The 19206-nt window shown below is 52.9% G+C and overlaps 2 protein-coding genes across 2 annotated transcripts; both read left to right on the top strand.

The window, feature by feature from the left end:
• The first annotated feature begins 359 nt into the window (after window positions 1-359).
• Window positions 360-6589, top strand: NEIL2 (nei like DNA glycosylase 2). Its single transcript, XM_054001654.1, has 5 exons — window positions 360-463; window positions 2905-3051; window positions 3793-4124; window positions 4969-5165; window positions 5501-6589. The coding sequence occupies exons 2-5, from the start codon at window positions 2914-2916 to the stop codon at window positions 5815-5817; spliced, it is 984 nt and encodes a 327-aa protein (XP_053857629.1). The 5' UTR covers window positions 360-463; window positions 2905-2913; the 3' UTR covers window positions 5818-6589.
• Window positions 6590-7943: 1354 nt separating this feature from the next.
• FDFT1 (farnesyl-diphosphate farnesyltransferase 1) lies at window positions 7944-18342 on the top strand. The gene is made up of 8 exons (XM_054001675.1): window positions 7944-8084; window positions 9047-9144; window positions 12708-12891; window positions 14834-14962; window positions 15346-15537; window positions 16138-16314; window positions 16525-16677; window positions 17764-18342. The coding sequence occupies exons 1-8, from the start codon at window positions 7983-7985 to the stop codon at window positions 17983-17985; spliced, it is 1257 nt and encodes a 418-aa protein (XP_053857650.1). The 5' UTR covers window positions 7944-7982; the 3' UTR covers window positions 17986-18342.
• Window positions 18343-19206: the final 864 nt, after the last annotated feature.

The following is a 19206-nucleotide window of genomic DNA, read 5'->3' as shown; positions in this document are numbered from 1 at the left end:
CACAGCATGAAAAACTCAGCAGTGACACAGGGCACTTGGTCTAGTAAAAGGTGTCCCTGCCCATGGCAGAGACACAGAATTGGATGATCTCTAAGGTCCCTTCCAACCCAAACCAGTCTGTGACTACAATTTTAATATAAATGAGGAAAAGCCCCAGTACTGGTAACACCCCGAACACAGCAGAGTGGGAGAAAACCCTTGAGGGCACTTAAAAACCATCATGACTTAGCTTTTTGATCTTCTCACTGAGTTTTACTCGGTAGGTCTTGTTCAGCCTGAACGCTTCCAGCTGAACTCAGAGACAACAGGCCCGAGCGGAACGGAGGCTGTCAGCAAGGGCTGCGCTCAGCCACCTCCCACTCTGTCGGGGCACAGCCCTCCTCTGGGCACGCAATCACCCTGCCGGGTACTGCCCAGCTTCCTTTCCAGTCCAACCGGTTTACAGACCGGTTCAGCTGCTGGGGTGAGTGAAGCCAGCACCTGGAACTCACGCATCCCTTCCCCAGCAGCCAATTGGGGAGCTCTCCTGCTTTTTTTTGGGGGGGGGGATTGAGGGGAGGGAGGATCTTCCTCCCTTATAAAAAGAAGTGGGTGAAAGGGGTTTGGCTGTGCGAGGTCTTGTTGAAGTGGAGGTGCTGTGGGACGTGGCTGGGGGCAGAGAAAGGGCTGTGAGGACTAGAGGGGAGGTAATGAAGTAGGGCGGGAAGGCTGCCCAGCCTGCTCCCCAAATGGATGCACAGGGTGGGCCTGGGGAGAGCAGTGGATGACAGCTGGATGCAGGAATGTGGGGCTTGGGGGAAAAGCAGTGGGTGCCTTCACTGCCCTGGGGCGATGTGGGTGGGAACTCAGTGCCTGTTCTCTGGGTATGGCTGCAAATTGATGCTTGGCTGAATGTGAGAAGATGGAGAGCTCTGCACGCCCCTGACTGCATGTGGAGGGTCAGAGCTGTGCCTTGAAGTCCCTGCGGGAGCCTTGCCCAGGGGTGTAAGGTCACAGGGAGCCTTCCTGTAATCCCTGGGTGCAGGATGGTGCCTGCACCTGGGTGCAGGCAGAGCTGGGGTGAGCTGCATGAGCCTTGGCCTTGCTCTGTTCTGCTGTGGGTGCTGGGCTTTTGTCTGGGCACAAGGACTGGGAATGAGCCCATACAGAGGAAGAATTTGTCCTGGAGGCCTGGCTCCCTGCTCCAGACCTGCAGAGGTACCAGCTCAGGTGGTCATGCTCATGATGAGATGGGGTGTCATGCCCTGCAGAGGGCGGGGGATGGTTTTCCTCCTCTTTCTCCTTGGATGGGGGAGTGCTGTGGATGAGACTGAAGTGGGTCTAGAGTAAAAATGTGAAATAAGGTGGTACATGGGATACAGATGGCAGATGCTGGTGGTGCTGATGTGCTGGGGAGCAGAGCAGTCTTCCCTTTTGAAGAGTGTTCCTTTGCTCTCAGACAGGCTACAGCTGGGGCAGTGTGAGCATTAATACCTTACAGAGCTCCCACCTCTTCCAGTCTCTCACAAGGAGCTGTGGAGAACTGACCTAGCAGCAGTCAGAGTTCTGCAGGTGATGAACTTCCCTGGGATGTGAGCTCTGGGCTCACAGGGCTGTCCTGGTGCTCAGTCCGTGCTGCCTGATGTGAAGCCAGTGCCTGGATAGTCAGGGCAGACTCCTTGGCTGACCTGTGTCCAGCTGTTTCCAGGGATCCAAACTGCCGCTGGTGCCTTTGGCAGTGGAAGCATCTCTTTAGCTGTCTCTTGATCAACATAATATGCAGATTTTTTGGATTAAACTGGAGGAGGCCTGTGAATAATCATCATATGCCCTTGAAGGCAGAGGACTAAAGCTCAGTCTTTTACCTGTGATAAATCTAGTTTCAATGACCACTTAATATCTGTACATGGATCTAAGACATTATATTAATGTTCCCTAACATGTTGTCCTCTTGAGCCCTTCCAAAAGGGATTTGGTTTGTGCTGCAGCACAGGAATGGCTGGCATGAGGTGGGAATGGCTCTTCTGGTGGGGAACCCTAGGATTGCTGTTGATTTTCTCATCAAACTGTCTCAGAGCTGTGCCAGGTGCCTCAGAGCCCTATACTGAGTGCTGTGGAGCTTGAAGCTGAGCCTCTGATCAATGCTGGTCTCTGGGATTAGTCTGCAGGGAGAACTGGTGCTGTGGGATGAAAGCCAAGCTGAGCTTTCCTTGTACACCCACAGCCAGCAGAAGTCCTCAGAAGAAATGCAAATGACAGGGGCTTCATGCCAGAAATAACTCCTTATGTATTGGTGTGACTTCCTGGAAGGAGCTACAGGATGGTGCTGCTTCATCTCCCCCTCACCCAGAGCCTTCTGCTCCCAGATGCTGTTAGCAGAGTGTAGGAATACTCCCCAGCTGGTTCCATGCCATTGCAGTCAGTGGGGCAAGCAATGGGTAAAGCAAGGGGTGGGGATGTTTTAATTCCAGGGCTGATCTTTCCATGGGAGAAGCACTTCCCATGGTGTATTGGGAAAAAGATGGGTCACTGGCCTGTGCTGGTTCTGGGTCACTAATCATAAAATTACAGAATGGAATGGGTTGAAGGGACCTTAAAGATCATCTACTTCCAGCCCCCATGATGTTGGCAGGGAAACCTCCCACTGCCCCAGGAAAAAAGGATTTGGGGAGATTCCCCAGGCCAAATTCCCACTTGTAGCATGAAAACTGCATTGGAGTATGTTGTTCAGGGCTGTGTTGGATTAAATTATACATATCTGCTAGGATGGAAACTCCTCCACTGTCCTGGTCCTATTTATCTTCATAGACTTTGTCACAGGAAGTTAAGGAGGAAAATTAGGAGAATGTTTTGTGTATTTCTGAGTTGCAGCTTCCCTTCAAGTCTAGGGCAGAGTGTGACAAGGACCTGCTAATTCCTCTGCAGCTGCTGGAGATGCCAGAGGGCCCATCAGTGAGGAAGTTCCAGCTGCTGACCTCCCCTTTTGTGGGTCAAGTGGTGGCCAAGGTGGGGGGAAGCAGCCGGAAGCTCAGTGTGAATGACCTGAATGCCCTGAGGCTCCAGGACTCCCAGGTGAGTTGAATTTACAGATCCATGACAAGTCTGAGGGCAGAAATTGCCGTTGTCCCACACCTGGGTGACAGAAGGTGCAGAACCTGTGAATGTTTCCCTGAGGGTTTCACCTGGCTAAGTTGAGATGTCTGTGCTGTGGGTACTTGTCAGAAGTCACACTGGGTCGGTCCTGCTGGGGCTTCACTGGCCTGACACCCTCAGATGATGATTTGGACTTGACTGGCCAAACTCTGGTGCAGCCTCACCTCTGATTAAAGGTGGGGAGCAAAATTAAAAGCACAAAGTGGGAAGATGAATCAGAAGCAATGATGACAAATTTCAAACCCCTGAGTGTGTGTCCTGGTGGGCCTAATGGGAGCCTCTAGGAGGGGTTCAGAATTGAGTGGCATCTGAACACCTTGTGCTTCAGGCAGGCAAAGAAAGGAATCTGCGAGGATGACCCCAGCTCTGATGGGAATGGCTTGGATGCTGATGAATCCCATGTTCAGGGTGGGCTGATGTGCCCTCTAATAAAGGTTGTAGAAAATAAGTCACTCGTATGGAAACAGGCAGAGATTTTATCCCTGGAAATGTTCAAAATCAGGTTGGATGAGGGCTGAGCAACTTGGTCTAGTGGAGGTTGTCCCTGCCTGTGTCTGGGGGCTTGGAATGAGATGAGCTTTAAGGTCCATTTGAACCCAGGTCTTTCTAGAATGTTATGATCCTTTATGGATCATCAGCACATCCCACCTCTTTTTTCAGGTTCATGGGAAGAACTTGTACCTGGCATTTGTGGCAGCTGAAGGACCCGTTGGACCAACTGGAGAAGAGACAGTGCTGCAAAGAGAGGCTGCTTGTGGGGCACACTGTCCTGCCCAGGGACAGCAAGGACAGGATGGTGCTCCACATCCCCATTCCCAGGATGAGGAGCTACAGGAAGCCCAGCAGTCAAGATCTGAAGCCCCAGAGGCAGCAGAGGGTCGGGGCAATTGGCTGCGCATCCACTTTGGCATGTTCGGCAGTGTCCGGGCAAATGAGTTCTCGAGGGCAAGCAGAGCCAATAAAAGGGGGGACTGGAAGGATCCTGTGCCCAGGTATTTCCTCTTCTCTTTTCTCTCAAACCAAATCTGTGTGGGAATGCTCTTAGCCTTGCTTTTCTCTGGTAATTTTTAAGGCATGAGTGAATGTAGAGTTCAACCAGAGAATCCACAGTGGAATTGTAAGATGCAGTTGTCTGGGGATTATAGTACCAGCTCTGCTAAGATTTTTGTCTTGAAGAGAAAAGTTTTAGGATGCTAGGCTGAATCATGCCCTAAAAATGCCAGTTTCTCCCAATTATGTGTTTTTTTAACAAGACTTGGATAAATAGCAAATGCCTCATACACCTGGAATCACAGGCTGGAGTGATGCTGTTGAAGGCAGCAGTGAATTGAAAACACGGCTATGGTTTGCGTCCTATATCCCACTGGGATTGTACAGAGCAAGGGGGAAACAGCTTCCCAGAGAAGCTGTGGCCGCCTCATCCCTGGAAGTGTCCAAGGCCAGGCTGGACCTGGCTTGGAGCAACCTGAGGTGGGGGAAAGTGTCCCTGCCCATGGCAGAGGGTGGCCCAAGATGATCTTTGGGTTCTCTTCCAACTCAAACCATTCTATGGTTTTTTTGAAGGATGAATTTATTTCTATAAAAGTATTTTTAGACAGTTTTTGTGCCACTTTTAACATCCATTTCTTTGATTTGTGGACTGTCCTGCTGAAGGCTTTGTCAACCAGAGTCACAGGGCAGCAGAAGGAAAAACTTTCCACCAGCTGTGTGGGTTCACCACCAAGCTTCATGGCTGCAGTTGTTAAAGATGCCACCTTGCCTTGAGACAGTGGCCAGCTGCAGAGTATAACAAGTAGTTCAGAGATGTTTCTGATGAGAGACTCCAACTTCTCCCAGGCTGGTTCTGCACTTTGAGAGTGGAGGCTTCCTGGTTTTCTACAACTGCTGGATGTTCTGGTGTTCCTCTCCGAGGGCTGATCCTGCTTCTGACATCCTGTCTGTGGAATTCCACCGTGGCCGGGCGCTGCGTGCCCTCTGTGCACCCGATCCCATCTGCTACACCCTCCTAGACCAAAGATATTTTTCAGGGCTGGGTGAGTTCCAGGGAATAGGGGCAGAAGGAGAAATGGAGGAAGGTGGGTGGGATGTCTACGGATGCGGAAGTGCATGTCTGGGCAGCTCGCTCTTTATTTTAAGAGCTTCTGGTTGATCCAGCTGAGGGCATGTGGTCATCTTCAAGGTGTGTAACAACGGTAGAGGGAAGAGAACCTTTTCCAGTCCAATCTCAGCTCTAAGTCCACTCTTTGGATGCCACCACAGGGAATGGTGTTGCTGGCTGTGGTCCTTGAGACAGAAATCACAGGATAGAGCAAGCCGCCTGCATTACCTTGATTAGAAATATCCTTGCTGTCTTCTTGTTTCCTTTCAGGGAACATCATTAAGAATGAGATCTTGTACCTGGCCAGGATCCACCCGTTAACACCAGGCTCCCTCTTGGCTCTCTCAGATCTGGAGCGTCTGCTGGACTGCGCCGTTCAGTTCAGCTCTGAGTGGGTGCACAACAAACTGCGTGGCCAAGGGCTGCACCCCCAGGTGTACCAGAAGGAGCAGTGTCCCCTGGGGCATGCCCTCATGAAGGGCACTTTTGGACCCTCGGGTGGCTTCAAGAGACTTACGTGGTGGTGCCCTCAGTGCCAGCCTGCGGTGCTGCCAGGGGATGGAGACCCTTCCCCAGTCACTGAGTGATCTGTCCTGCAGGGTGCTGGGTGGTCTCTGATCCATGCTCTTCGTTGTCCTAGAAGGTCTCTGTGGTTTCTTTCAGGCTGTTGAGTTTGGTCCTTAGGGAGCTGGCAGAGTTAAGCGCTCAGTGGAAGTCCCAGGTCCCCTGAGTGGCTGCAGAAAGGAAAAGTCTGTCCATGGGGTTTTTTTTGTCACAATGGCACAACAGTGTAGAGTTTGACCAGGTTTGATGTGCATTGGTCACCCTGTTCAGGTGGCAGTGGATGGGAAGTGTAAAGGGTTGAGCAGGGGATTGCTGTGGTCTGAAGTGACCCTGTCCCTTGACCCTGCAGGAGCCAGCAAAACAGAGGCTATCCCTCTGCTTAAACAGCTTGATTAATTAGGCATTAAATAATCCCGCCTCTCTCTGGAGCTGAATACCTGTGTGCTGGGCTGTGATTGGGTGTGGTTAAACGTGAGGGGCTGTTCCCTGTGTCAGATCTGACAGGAACAGCTCCTTCCTTCCATGTGAACATGTACAAAATATACATCAGCAGTGCTTGGTGGAGCTCATCTCTGCGCCCACAGGTTTCAGCTTTGTGGCAAACTGCCAATTCCAGATCTTGCTGTAAAATTAAACAAAAATACAGTGTGTGACAGGGTGCATAAAACTCAGGATCTCCAAGGAAACCTGAAAGCAGAAAGGTTTGGAAATAGACCTGTGTCTCTATACACTAGGTGGGAACTGCTGCTGTCCTCTCTCCCTGGATTTGAGTTTATTTTAATAATAAGTTGTTGACTTGAGCAAAAAAAAAAAAAAAAAAAAAAACCAAAAAAAACTGGAATTAGAATCAGTGATGTTCATCTCAAGTGTGTCCTTTCTGGTAGTTTCTTGTTAAAAACTGGGCTGTACGTGGAAATTCCAGCTGCCTGGAATTGGTTAACAGCTACCTCTTTGGTGCTGCCTGTTGAGGGTGGTACCAGTGACTTTCCTTAGCTGTGTAAGTGGTCTTATTAATGGGAACTGGATTTAAAGATGGATTGCAAATCAGCTGGGAATGCTGGAGATAAACACCTCTCTTGTAGGCAGCTGCTTCCTAGGTAGGACTTGCACAGCCTCTCCCCTGTGAACTGCAACGCCTTTGAGTGGTTGCACGTTATGGAATTGCTGATTAAACCAATTAATGGGGTTATGGGGCCAAAGAAGGGGGTTAATGTCCCTTCTGCAGGGTGTTGGCCAAGTGCCCGTCCAAAACAAAGAATCACAGAATATCCTGAGCTGGAAGGGACCCACAATTATGATCAAAGCCCAACCTCTAGAAGAAAACCACTCACAAAAAAAGAATGCCAAAAGCTGAATCTTGCACTTGGAAGGATGAGGATGGAGCTGGGTATGTGTTGGGTTGTCAGCACAGGAAGGATGTGGACTGTTGAAGCAAAGTCCAGAGGAGGCCATGGAGGTGCTCTGAGGGCTGGAGCCCCTCTGCTATGGAGACAGGCTCAGAGCTGGGGGTGCCCAGCTTGGAGAAGGCTCCAGGGGGTCCTCAGAGCCCCTTTCAGTGCCTAAAGAGGCTCAAGAGGGATGGAGAGGGACTTTGGACAAGGAAGAACGGCTTCCTACTGCCAGAGCACGGGGGCTAGATGGGATACTGGGAAGGAATTCTTCCCTGTGAGGAGGAGGTGGGAGCTGGGATGGAAATCCCAGAGAAGCTGTGGCTTCTCCATCCCAGGAAGTGTCCAAGGCCAGGTTGGACGGGGCTTGGAGCAACCTCCGATAGTGGGAGGTGTCCCTGCCATGGCAGGGGGTTGGAACTGGAACGTCTTCAAGCTCCCTTCCCACGCCAACCCTCCCGTGCCTCCATGGCGGCTCCGCTCCCCTCACGCTCACGCGAAGGAGTTCGGGGCCGCCGACTCCTTCCCGCTCCGCCTGTGCCGACACACACCTCCGCCAATCAGCGCCCGCCGCCGGCTGTCACACCAGCCGCGCCGCCTTCCTATTGGCTGGCGCTGCCCTGGTGCGAGCGCGCTTTCGCCAATCGGCGCCGCGCCCGCCCCACCGAGCGATGTGCGGAGCGCTGTGATTGGCTGCGGGGCGGGGCTGGAGCGGCCCCGCCCGTGCCCGGTTAAGCGGCGGGTGGGGGGGTGGCGGCGGGAGCGCGCGGCGGCGGCGCTGGGGTCTGAGCGCGGCCCCCATGGAGCTGCTGCGGAAATGGCTGGGCCACCCCGAGGACATCTACAACCTGCTGCGCTTCAAGATGGGCGGCTACCGCGCCGTCATGCCGCGGATGGACACGGTGAGCGGCGAGGGATGCGCGGGCGGCGGGATGCGCTTCGCTGTCGCCGGTGCGCGGTGCTCCCGGTGGGGAGCGGGGCACGGGGGGAAGAGGAGGAGGTGGGGGGCACTGTCATATCCGGGAGCGGACACGGTGTTGCCATGGGTGACCATCCTATATCCAGCGCGTATAGGACCTGTCCGGCTTTGTGCGCCTTGTGTGCGCCTCGGTGCTTCCCGGTTGCACCGGCTCCGGGCATCCTATTGCATTGCTCGTACCGTGTGTGCATCCCACCGGTTCCGGGCATCCTGTAGATTGGTGCATCCCACCGGCTCCAAGCATCCCTGCATTGCTCGGTGCCGGTACCCTGCGAGCTTCCCACTGGCTCCGGGCATCCCTTGCATTGCCCCGTGCCGGTACCAGTGCCGGACATCGCAGAGCCCCGGTGCTACCCGAGCATCCCGGGGCTCCGGGCATCCCTTGCATTGCTCGGTGCCGGTGTCCTGCCAGCATCCCACTGACTCCGAGCATCTCAGGCTTCCCGTGCATTGCTCGGTGTCCGTACCCGCATGCATCCCACCAGTTCCGAGCATCCCTTGCATTGCTCGGTGCCGGTACCCTGCGCGCATCCCCGGGGCTCCGGACATCGCACGGCCCCGGCGCTGTCCGTACATGGCAGCGTCTCCGGCCACGGCGCGGCCGCGGAGCCGGGACGGGGCGGGTTAAGGGGCGGGTTTCGGGCCGGGGGCGGAGCGGCCGCAGCCCCCCGCCGCCGCCGCGCCCCCATGGCGGCCGGCTCCCGGGCCGTGTCCGTGCTGCGGCGGACACTGACCCTGTCCCCGCCGCGGAAGCCCCCGCGGGCAGCGGGCCGGCGGCGGGGACAGCAGCAGCAGCAGCGCTGCGGAGCCCCCGCGGCGCCCCCGGCCCCGCCGCCCGCCGCCCCCCGCCTCCAACCCGCGGCCCCCGCCCCGCTCTGCCCGCAGGACTCGCTGGGATGTGGCCTCCGCACCTGCTACCGGTACCTCAACCAGACCAGCCGCAGCTTCGCCGCCGTCATCCAGGCTCTGGATGGAGAGCTGCGGTGAGCGGGGGGACACCGGGGGGCCGGGGAGGGGGTGGTGCGGTGGCCCCCGGCACTGGGGATCTTTGGGGGGTGGTAGGTGGAGTGGCACCCCAACACTGGGGATCCTCGGGAGGAGGTGGGTGCGGCTTTCCCCCCGACACCGAGAATCCCCTGGAGATGGTGGGGGTGATTCTCCTCCCTGGCAGCTGGTGGGTACCATGCCACGCCGACGCTGGGGATCCCTGGGAGCTTAGTGGGTGCAGTGGCCCCCCAGTTTGAGGTCTCCCCAGGAGTTGGTGGGTGTGATGCCCCCATACCAGAGCTGGGCCCATGCAGTACCCCCAAACTCCATTTTTCTCTAGTGGAGCTGCTGGGACACGCTCCCTCTCCCATCAGGAGCTGACTGGACTCGCTCAGCTCAGCCCCACCCCGTGCAGCAGGACGTGGGACTTTTCACGTCCCAGCTGGCTGTACCACATCCCCCCTCCGCACCACATCCCCCCCTAAACTGGGTCTCTGGGCTGAGCCTCCTGGCCAGCAGACTGTTAAACACAGGGGCTGGCAGTGTGCCGTGTGTGACACCCTGGGAATGTGTCCTGGCAGTGCCAAGGCTGGCGCTGGACAAAGGCTGGAGGGATGAAGTGAGGAAAAACCTGGGACTGACCAAGGGTCTGGGCCTTGCCTGGGAGGTGCTTTTGGAAGCAGCTGCCTCAAAACCTGTGCAGTTGTCACAGAGGGTTTGTTGCACACTCATTTTTTGCTGTGCAGATTTTGCTGCCCTGTGCAGAAAAGCTTCAGATGGAAATAGTAACAGAGGATGTAAAGCTCAGCTGGCCAGGAGGCCTCGTACCATGTAATTATTCTCCATATAATTCCTTATATTCATTTGACAATTACTGATTGCAGTTTTTAAATCCCCAGTTAATCCCAAGATGGGTTGATGATCAAATTTAGGGGTTCTGGAAGTTGTTCCAGACACATCTAATGGCTCTGATCTGAGCAGTTGCAGGCACCACCTGAACACTGGCTGGTCTGTGGGGTTTCTGAGCCCTGGTCTGGCATTTTGGATGGTGCCCCATAGCTGTGTCCAGTGTTTATGAAATGGTGTTTGCAGCCTGGTTGACAGGAAAGGCAGAGAAGTTTAGTGGTTTGGCTGGAATTGCATGGAAAAGTACAAGTAGGGCCAAGAATTAAGCTTTTTATTTTCCATGCTTTTTCTGTGCAGGAATTAAGAAAAAAAAATTAAGAAAACACTATGAAACCTGTTAGCAATGTGTGTGCCCTGCGCTTGGCTCAAACCTCCTGCAGTTTTCTTTGTCTGTCTTTTTTGTCCTTTAATCCTTGCCCTGCAGCCTGCTGGGATCAGGATCACCCTTCAGGGCACAGAAACTTCTGCCTGGCATCCTAAAAATGCTCTTGCCTGATCTCTGCAACCCACGGTTGGGGATGGTGGTTGGATTACAGCTGTGTCAGTAGTGGATCAGGAGAGACTCATTTTCAAAGCCCAGGAGTTCCACTGGGGAATTCAGGGACAAACAAGGGAAATACAAAATAGGGAGGATAGAGAAGTAGGTAGACCCACAGCCTTACAGAAGGAATTAATTTTGCTGGATCAAAAAAAGTGCTTGCATTGACGTTGACCCCATCAGGGAGTTCAGCTGAGCCCCAATGGTTACAGACAGGCATCCCAGAAGGGCTGCTGGAAAATGGGGAACTTCTGGAGGAGTGCTTGGAGCACTGCTTCCCTGGCTAGACAGGGTATTGATAGTTGAGCTGAAATGTCTGGTTCCTCCTTTCTGGTTTTTTTTGTTTTTTTTTTTTTTTTTTTTTGGCCCCATAAACCACCTGTTTTGCTGGCCAGAGCCCTGTTCAGCTTGTTGCTCCATGGTTAGGGCATTTTATGGGAAGGTGGGAGGCTCAAAACTGCAGTTTCATCCATGGCTGAGCCAACAGCATCTTAACTGCTGGTGGTGGAAAATGATCCAAGCTCATCGCTCCTCTCCTGGTGATGGAGAGGAGAAGAGGGATGCTCCTGCCTCTCTGCTGCCAGTTCCATGGTCTCTGGAACTCTTGAGGATCTTGAGGATTTTGGAGGATCTGTTCCTGAGGGTTCTTGAGGATCTTGAGGATCTGTTCCTGAGGGTTCAGCACAGGCTGTATGTCCTGGCAAGGAGAAAGGAGACCTCCTCACCTGGACAGGAGGGAGCTGCACCCAGGACAGGGCTGGAGCATGAGCTCTGTAAGATCCAGACTTATTATTTGCAAATGTCTGCTTCCATTTGTGCCATGGGTCTAAATTCAGTATGTGATGGAAGTTAGGGAGGCAGGTAAGGTCTGGATGCAGAATTGGGGTTAAATAAGTGTTTTAACTCTGCTGGGTTCTGGAATTACTGCTGCTTCTTCCCTGGGCATGATGCCCATGTGAGAGGTGCCTCTGGGATGGCATTTCCAGGTTCTGCTCTGCCTTTCTTGGTAGCTCCTGGAAGCGGGTTGGAGCCTTGGGCACTTGGATCCTGTTGGATGAACATTTGCAGCCTGGCTGGAATGGAAAAACTCAGTCATGTGCAGGGGAACAAGAGCACGAGAGAGCTGCTCATGTGGTTTGACAGAAGTGTTAAATACCCTTCTAATCGAGTTAAAAAATCCAAATTTAACAGTATTGGCTCTAAGAGCAAGTCAGTTTTCCCTGGATGCTTAATCACTGCTTACACATTGTCATTCCAGGAGTATGGCACTGTCACCTGGTAATTAGCATTTAAGCTACTTTCCATTTGTTAAACAATTGATAAATGCCTCATTTCCTTGGCATATATCCCTGTGCTCATGGAGACCTGGGGATTATTTTAATATAAATCCTGGAGTTACAAACAGCATTTCTTATCATCAGGACTTGTTTTTTTTGGTTTGTTTTTTTTTTTTTTTTTTTTTTCTCTTCAGCTGCAGAAATGTGGAGGCAGGGATGGGGAAGGAAGCAGGGATAGGGAAGGCAGGGGTGGTGGGAGCAGGAGGGGAGGTGGCTCTCCCCCAGCTTCCTGCTGGGATGCTGGGACACATGGGCTGCCTCCAGTGTCTTGGAGATATAAAATACAGGGTGATTTTGGCTCTTTCTGCCAGTCTTAATGTTCCTGTTGCACAGTGTGACCCCTTTATTCCTCCCCAACAGGGTAAAAGGTGCAGAGAAGGGGGAGTGATGGGGAAAACACACCTGGTTTATCCACCCTTCCCTGTTTGACATTTGCTTTTCCCAATAAGTTCACCTCGGGCTCTGCCCTCTGGGTACAGGTGAGTGCTGGCCTTGCTTGCAGGGTTGGATGATCTTCCCTGCTCAGGGAGCTCACAGGCCTGACCCTTCCCTGATACACATCTTAGAAACCCCAAAATCATGCTGCAGTTCTTCTCATGAGGGAAAATCCTGGATTTCCTAACCTGGCTGGTATCTTCCAAAGGCACCTGGCAGTGCCAGTGTGTGACATGCTGAGCTCAAAGTGCCTCTGCTGAAGGCTCTGTGGTTAATGCCAGCTGCTTGTCCTGCCTCCTAGGCACTCTCAAGTAAGGGAATACTGTTTTTTCTCCCCTCCCAGACATGCAGTCTGTATATTCTACCTAGTTCTCCGTGCCCTGGACACTGTAGAGGATGACATGAGCATCCCCTTGGATGTCAAGGTCCCGATGCTGCACGAGTTCCACTCCCATCTCTACCAGCCAGACTGGAAGTACACAGAGAGCAAGGAGAAGGACCGGCAGGTGCTGGAAGACTTCCCAACGGTAAGGCAGCCTCCTCCTTGCTCCTTGTGGCACCTCTGGGTGCCTGGTTGTCTCCACGTGGTGCCTGCGGAGCTTGTTCAGTGCCACAGATCTTCCCAAGGGCTCCGTCACCTGCCTGTGGAGCTGGGTGCCAAGCTGGGGTGAGAAATTCAAGCATTGTGCAATGCTGTGAGGCAGAGGGGATCTGGCTGTGGGAAAGTGCCAGCCCTGGAAAGTGGCTTTTTGCCTCCTCTGCTGGAAGAGCAGATGACCATTGACTTGTGGGGAGAGATTTGGGGCTGTTACCCAACACGGGGAATTGCCTGTGTGCACAGTGGGAGGTGTCCCTGCCCTCAGGTAGGGCAGAGGGTAGAATGAAATGAGCTTTAAGGTCCCTTTTCACCCAAACCATTCCATAATTCCATGATAAAAGACAAAAAGCACCCTCACTGTTATTAGTAATCATATTGTGTTGATTTTTTTATTATCGAGTTGATTTTTCAGGGCTTTTTTCTTTGCTCTGTCTAAGAAAAAATGTAATAGTTCTGGTGAGGAGCATCTCATTTTCAGAGGATGTTCTGTTTTGTTCAAGTTTTTACCATTTTTAATTTATACTGCCCTTTTCAGGCTTTCCCTAGCAGTGGGAATGAGGTAGGTGTTTGGAGAACTGAGGTGTGTTGTGAGTTTTGATGCTCAGGTTTGGGGTGACCATGGCTGTGGCCTGTCAGAGGGTGGAGTGCTATAGGGGATGTCTGTGTTGGGATTCTGGGTGTGTAGGGATGCAGTAGATGTGCCAGTGGCTTGGCTTTAGAGGAGCTCTTGCGAAGGTGTTTGTGACAACTTTGCTGTTCTCTCTTGGTGCATATGTTATTTATTTGAGGCAATCTGTGCTCAGGTATGATTTTAATAATCATAAAATTGTAGAACCATGGAATGGTTGCGTTGGGTGGGACCATAAAAGCTCATCCCATTCCATCCCCTGCCATGGCAGGGACACCTTCCACTAGACCCGGTTGCTCCAAGCCCTAGCCTGACTCTGAATTTTTTGGGTGACATTCACAGCTTCTCTGGGCATCCTCTGCCGGTGCCTCACCACCCTTATAGTAAGAAAAAAAAACTTCTAATAATATTTCCTAGAGGTGCATTTGCAGGCTGTGCTCATCTTTGTAGGGGACTGAAGCCACAGAGACAGAGGAAGAGTGGATACATTTAATTTACAAACAAACCCTTATTGCACACCAGCCCTGGGCTGGCTGCTGTCACCCACTGATGGAGAATAAAGCTTAGCACAGTAAAACGTGATGCTCCACAGTTTGGGGAAAAGGAGGATGCAATTTTAAATTTTTTTTTTTCAGTGTGAGACTGATGGAGACACTGAAGGTGGCCCTGCCCATAGCAGGGGGTTTGGAACGAGAAGATCTTCAAGGTCATTTCCAACCCAGCCCATTCTGTGATTCTATAATCACTGGACATGCAGTAGCAGGATTTCACACTTCCCTCAGTGCTTGATGCCTTTCCAGTGGTGCCAAATGAGCCCTGTGAAGCTAGAGCTGGAGAGGGCTGGGGAGAGCAGAGCTCCAGAAACCTCCCATGGGTCTTTTCCCATGGCTGGTGTGATGGAATGCTCTCAAATTACAGAGGAAAACAGCTCTGTGTACCAAGTGCAGTCAGTTTTGTCCTGCAGCTCCCAGATGATACCAGTCCAAGGCCACAGAGCCTTCCCAAAGATTTTGCTGTGTCTGATCTCCTGCCAGAGACCATCCTGTTTAGACTGGGAACAGGCTAAGCCTGAGCTCCAAGGACCTTGAAACAGCTCAGGTTGAGGGAGTTGTCCCAGATCTCCAGCCAGGGCAGGATTACAGCCTGGTAAACAGTATTTTTCTGATTTGTTAATAAATGTTGAGCTGTACTGCTTTTTTTTTTTCTTCCTGAGCACTCTGTTTCTGATTTTACCACTCTGCAGATATCCATGGAGTTCAGAAACCTGTCCAAGGTCTACCAGGATGTGATTTCGGATATTTGTCACAAGATGGGCGTTGGGATGGCAGAGTTCTTGGAGAAAAAGGTGGATTCTCAGTGTGAGTGGGATGAGGTGAGTCAGCCCAGACAGAGGAATGGACTGAGCATGAGTAGGGTCATGGAGTTTAGGTTGGAAAAGCCCTCTGAGATCATCAAGCCCAACCATTCCACCAGCACTGCCAAGGCCACCACAGAACCATGTCCCCAAGTGCCACATCCACAGTTTTTTTTTAACACTTCCAGGTAGGGCCCACCTTGTCTCTATGGAAGGAGGAGAGAGCATCCTTGTTGGGAAAAAGTATTTGTTTTCATGGGAAAGTGGAGACATCCCAGGGAGAACTTGCATCAAATGATCAGTCAATTGCTTTTTGTAAAACTCGCTGTGGCAAACAGGCAGCTCGTTGTAACTGCTCCTTTTATCTTGTTTTCTTTCCCAACTTGGCACCTCCTTGGCAGTATTGTCACTACGTTGCTGGGCTGGTGGGGATTGGCCTTTCCCGTCTCTTCTCTGCATCAGAGCTGGAAGATTCCATCGTGGGGCAGGACACAGATCTGGCAAACTCCATGGGCCTCTTCCTACAGAAAACCAACATCATCCGTGACTATCTGGAGGACCAGCTGGAGGGAAGGGAGTTCTGGCCCAGAGAGGTGAGGGAAAACCTCATAAAATTGCTACTGTTGGCTGTACATCTTCTTGGTAATGACAGTTCTGATGGCAGCTGGCTGACATCTGTCTGCAGCTCTCTGGGTGCAGATGTGGGGACAAGGTGATGTCACCACACACTGCCAAGAGCTACTTAGGCAGCTCTTTCCCCTCTCTGTTAGGTTTTCTCTAGGAGTGAGGGAGGATAAGACTGGCTGAGATCCCAGGAGGGTACCTGGTCTGCTCCCAAAAGCAGGATCAGCTCTGCCTGTGCCTGACATGATGTCCAAAATTTTTTCTCCCCCTTTTCCATGTGGCTCAGCTGTCTCACAGGGCATTTCTTGATGTGTGATTCACCTTTTCCTTGCCCTCCCTAGGAAAGATGTGGAGATGAGTTGCACCCTCCTCCTTTACCATCTCTTTGTGTACACCAAGGCCGCTGTCACGTCTCCACAGCCTGCCCTGCCTGCTTTTCTTTACCCCAGCAATGCTCCAAGGCTGTTGTGTGGGGGTTTTTGGTGGTTCTTGTTGCTCTCCCAGACCTGGTGTCTCTCTGATGACATCAATGCACCCTCCAACTCACAAACACTTACCTTGGTGTTTAGGTTTGGAGCAGATATGCCAAGAAGCTCTCGGACTTTGCCAAGCCAGAGAACATCGACATGGCCGTGCAGTGCCTCAATGAGCTCATCACCAACGCCCTCCACCACGTCCCCGACGTCCTCACCTACCTGTCCCGCCTCAAAAACCAAAGTGTCTTCAACTTCTGCGCTATCCCCCAGGTGAGTTGAGCTTCCAAGTGGTTCCTCATCCTCTGCAGCCCAGCTGGTGAGGAGCTGGAGGAGGTTCTGTGTCGTTGGTTTTTTGCTTATTTCTTGGCTCCTGCCATTTCTGCTGTTGTTGAGATTGTGCCTCCACTCCATGGATGCCACTGTGGACAGGGTGATCCTTTGGCAAGTTCCTTGGAGTTGCAAGTTCCTGTCTCTCCTCAGGTGATGGCCATTGCCACGCTGGCTGCCTGCTACAACAACCAGCAGGTGTTCAGGGGGGTGGTGAAGATCCGCAAGGGCCAGGCCGTCACCCTCATGATGGATGCCACCAACATCCAAGCTGTCAAAGCCATCATGTACCAGTATGTGGAAGAGGTAGGCTCAGCAGTTTGCTTTGAGTCATTTCTGGCTGTTCCTGTCCCCGTTCTTGGGGATCTGTTCATTCTGTCCTTGGCTCAGTGGTGGTGGGGAGTGGTGGCCCTGATGTGGTTTTGGCCTGGACCAAACTGTGCTTGATGTGTTCCCTTGAATGATCCTGGGTCTGGGTCTGTGTTGAGAAGTAGGGGCTGAGGCCAGTGGCATCCTGGCCTGGACCAGCAGGATCATCCCCTTGACCCAGTTCTGGGCCACGCACAACATGGAGGACATTGAAAGGCTGGAGCATGTCCAGAGAAGGAAATGGAGCTGGGGAATGGTCTGGAGCACCAGGAGTGGCTGAGGGAGCTGGGGAGGGGCTCAGTCTGGAGAAAAGGTGTCTCGGGGGGACCTTATAACTTCAGGGGGCACCTTATAACTTCCTCCTTTAGGGTCCTGTGGAGATTAGAAGTTCACATGGAGAGTCAGCTGGTGGGTGGTTTCATGGGAAAAAAACACCCCCCTCCCCAAAACCCAATTCCAGTGAGGGCTGTTAAATAAAAAGGCTTCATTTCTGCAGCAGGGAGACCCCAAACCATGGGTTATTAGAGCTGCTCTTGTGAACTGGCCGATCCCATGGCAAGGGACAGTGACACTGCAGGGCTTCAAGCCAGGAGAGGGTCTCTGCTTGTGCCCACCTTGCTCAGACTCCTGCAGAGGAGTATCTCTGAGGCCATGAGAAGAAAACCTCAAACACCCCACAGAATCAGGTGATGAGGTGTCTGTTCACAGGCAGGAATGTTGCCACTATACAGCGAGTGAGGATTGCAGGGTGAGAACCCCTGATCCCAGTAACGCCACTGGTCCCAGTCACACCACTGGGGCTTGAGGGATCGTGTCCAAGGCCATGTGGTCCATGTCCCATCATGGGGTGCCCTCAGGAGGCAGCTTGGCTTAGTGCATTTCCCAAGGGAGATGGCCCCGGACCCATCCACTCATCCCTTGCTTCGTGGCACTCCACCACCGAGGTCACTCTTGGCCCTTAAAACTTCACTTTCCTCCTAAACTTCCTGTGGGAGCCGTAACTCCTCCTCCCTCCTCCTTCAGATCTACCAGAAGATCCCGAGCACGGACCCCTCGTCCAACAAGACGCAGCAGGTCATCGCCTCCATCCGCGCCATGAGCCTGCCCGGCAGCCCCATGGCCTCCCGCCACCACTACTCCCCCATCTACCTGTCCTGTGCCATGCTGCTGGCAGCCCTGAGCTGGCAGTACCTCAGCACCCTCTCCAAGGCCACCGAGGAGTACGTGCAGGCAGGAGACAACTGAAGGGCAGTGGCCGGGTGGGGGGACAAGTGGTGGCAGATGGGCAGCGGGGGCAGGAGGCTCCTCGTCCCCTGCTGTGGGGGTGGCCCAGCGCTGGGACGGTGACAAGGATGGGACACTGGGGAGCTGCAGCCCCCGGGGTGACAGTGTGGCACTGCTGGACTCCATCCTCACTGCCCTTGCTGTGTGCTTGGATGGCTGCAAATGCTGACTGGAGTCTTAGTGTTTGGGGTTGAGTATTTTTTTTCCCCCTTCTTTCCTGTTTACCTGAATATTTTTGGTGGTTTTTCTTTTGTTGTTGTTTGTTTGTTTTGTTTTTTCCATTAGGATGGTTTGAAATAGAAGCTCCAGTTGTTTCTTGTCTTCCTTGTTTGAGGCGTCTTTCCAGCTCAGAGCTGAGCAAAACCCTGAAGGTTTTGCCTCCCTTCCTTAGGCAGCCTCTTCTCCCTCACCTCTGGTGCCTGCTCCATGCTGGAAAGATGCTGCTTCAGCTGGGAGAGGAATGTGCTTCCTTATCCAAGGAAAAAGCTCTGGCCACTTTCTGGCCCTCAGTGATTGACCTCCTGCAGCCTGGAAACAGGCAGAGGACTGTAGTCACATTTCTGTTGTGCTGAAGGATGACGAAATGAGCCCTTTTGATGTTAAATCTATGGGAGGTGAGGTACTCTGTCCACCTGAACGTGCCCCCAGCTGAAAGGCAGCTGTGCAGCTCCCTGCCCTGGGACAGATGGGCCCTGCAGTGACACAGCTCTTGTTTTAGCACTGGGGGGAGGTGGTTAAAATGAGAAGGGAGCTGCCAGCACAGCCCTGAGCTCATAACCCCAGGCCTGACTCCACAGCAGGCTCTGGGCTCTGCACTGACTCAGCCCCAGGGGATGGGTGGTCGTGGCAGAGCAAGGCAGGGGAGTGAAAGTTTGCACCTTGCTGTCCCTCGTGGAATGCTTTTTTAGGGGGGGCATTGGTCACCCTGGAAGGCAGGAATGATCCCTGCCAGGAGCTGGGAACGCTGGAGCCACCGAGGGGGTGACCAGGGCAGGTTTCCCTGACCCACTTGGCTCTGACTTGGGTCAGACTGACGTGTGAGCTGCAAGAGGCTCCCACTGCTGTTGTCAAACACATCTGACTGGACTCACAAGAGGAAACAAGACTCTGAAGAAGGCAAGTCCTGTTCTCCAGGGGTGGATTGTTGTTTTCAAGGTCCCTACCCACCCCCTTCAAATGCTG

This window comes from Vidua macroura, chromosome 31, assembly GCF_024509145.1.
Source record: "Vidua macroura isolate BioBank_ID:100142 chromosome 31, ASM2450914v1, whole genome shotgun sequence".
NCBI lineage: Eukaryota > Metazoa > Chordata > Aves > Passeriformes > Viduidae > Vidua > Vidua macroura.
This window is presented reverse-complemented; position numbering and strand designations above follow the sequence as displayed.

Coding starts and splice junctions, on each gene's coding strand:
- NEIL2 (XM_054001654.1), top strand. CDS start 2,914: ATGCCAGAGGGCCCATCAGTGAGGAAGTTCCAGCTGCTGACCTCCCCT. Junction 3,052..3,792: donor TGAGGCTCCAGGACTCCCAG/GTGAGTTGAATT, acceptor CTCTTTTTTCAG/GTTCATGGGAAGAACTTGTA. Junction 5,166..5,500: donor AAGATATTTTTCAGGGCTGG/GTGAGTTCCAGG, acceptor GTTTCCTTTCAG/GGAACATCATTAAGAATGAG.
- FDFT1 (XM_054001675.1), top strand. CDS start 7,983: ATGGAGCTGCTGCGGAAATGGCTGGGCCACCCCGAGGACATCTACAAC. Junction 9,145..12,707: donor GCTCTGGATGGAGAGCTGCG/GTGAGCGGGGGG, acceptor CTCCCCTCCCAG/ACATGCAGTCTGTATATTCT. Junction 15,538..16,137: donor GGGAGTTCTGGCCCAGAGAG/GTGAGGGAAAAC, acceptor CTTGGTGTTTAG/GTTTGGAGCAGATATGCCAA.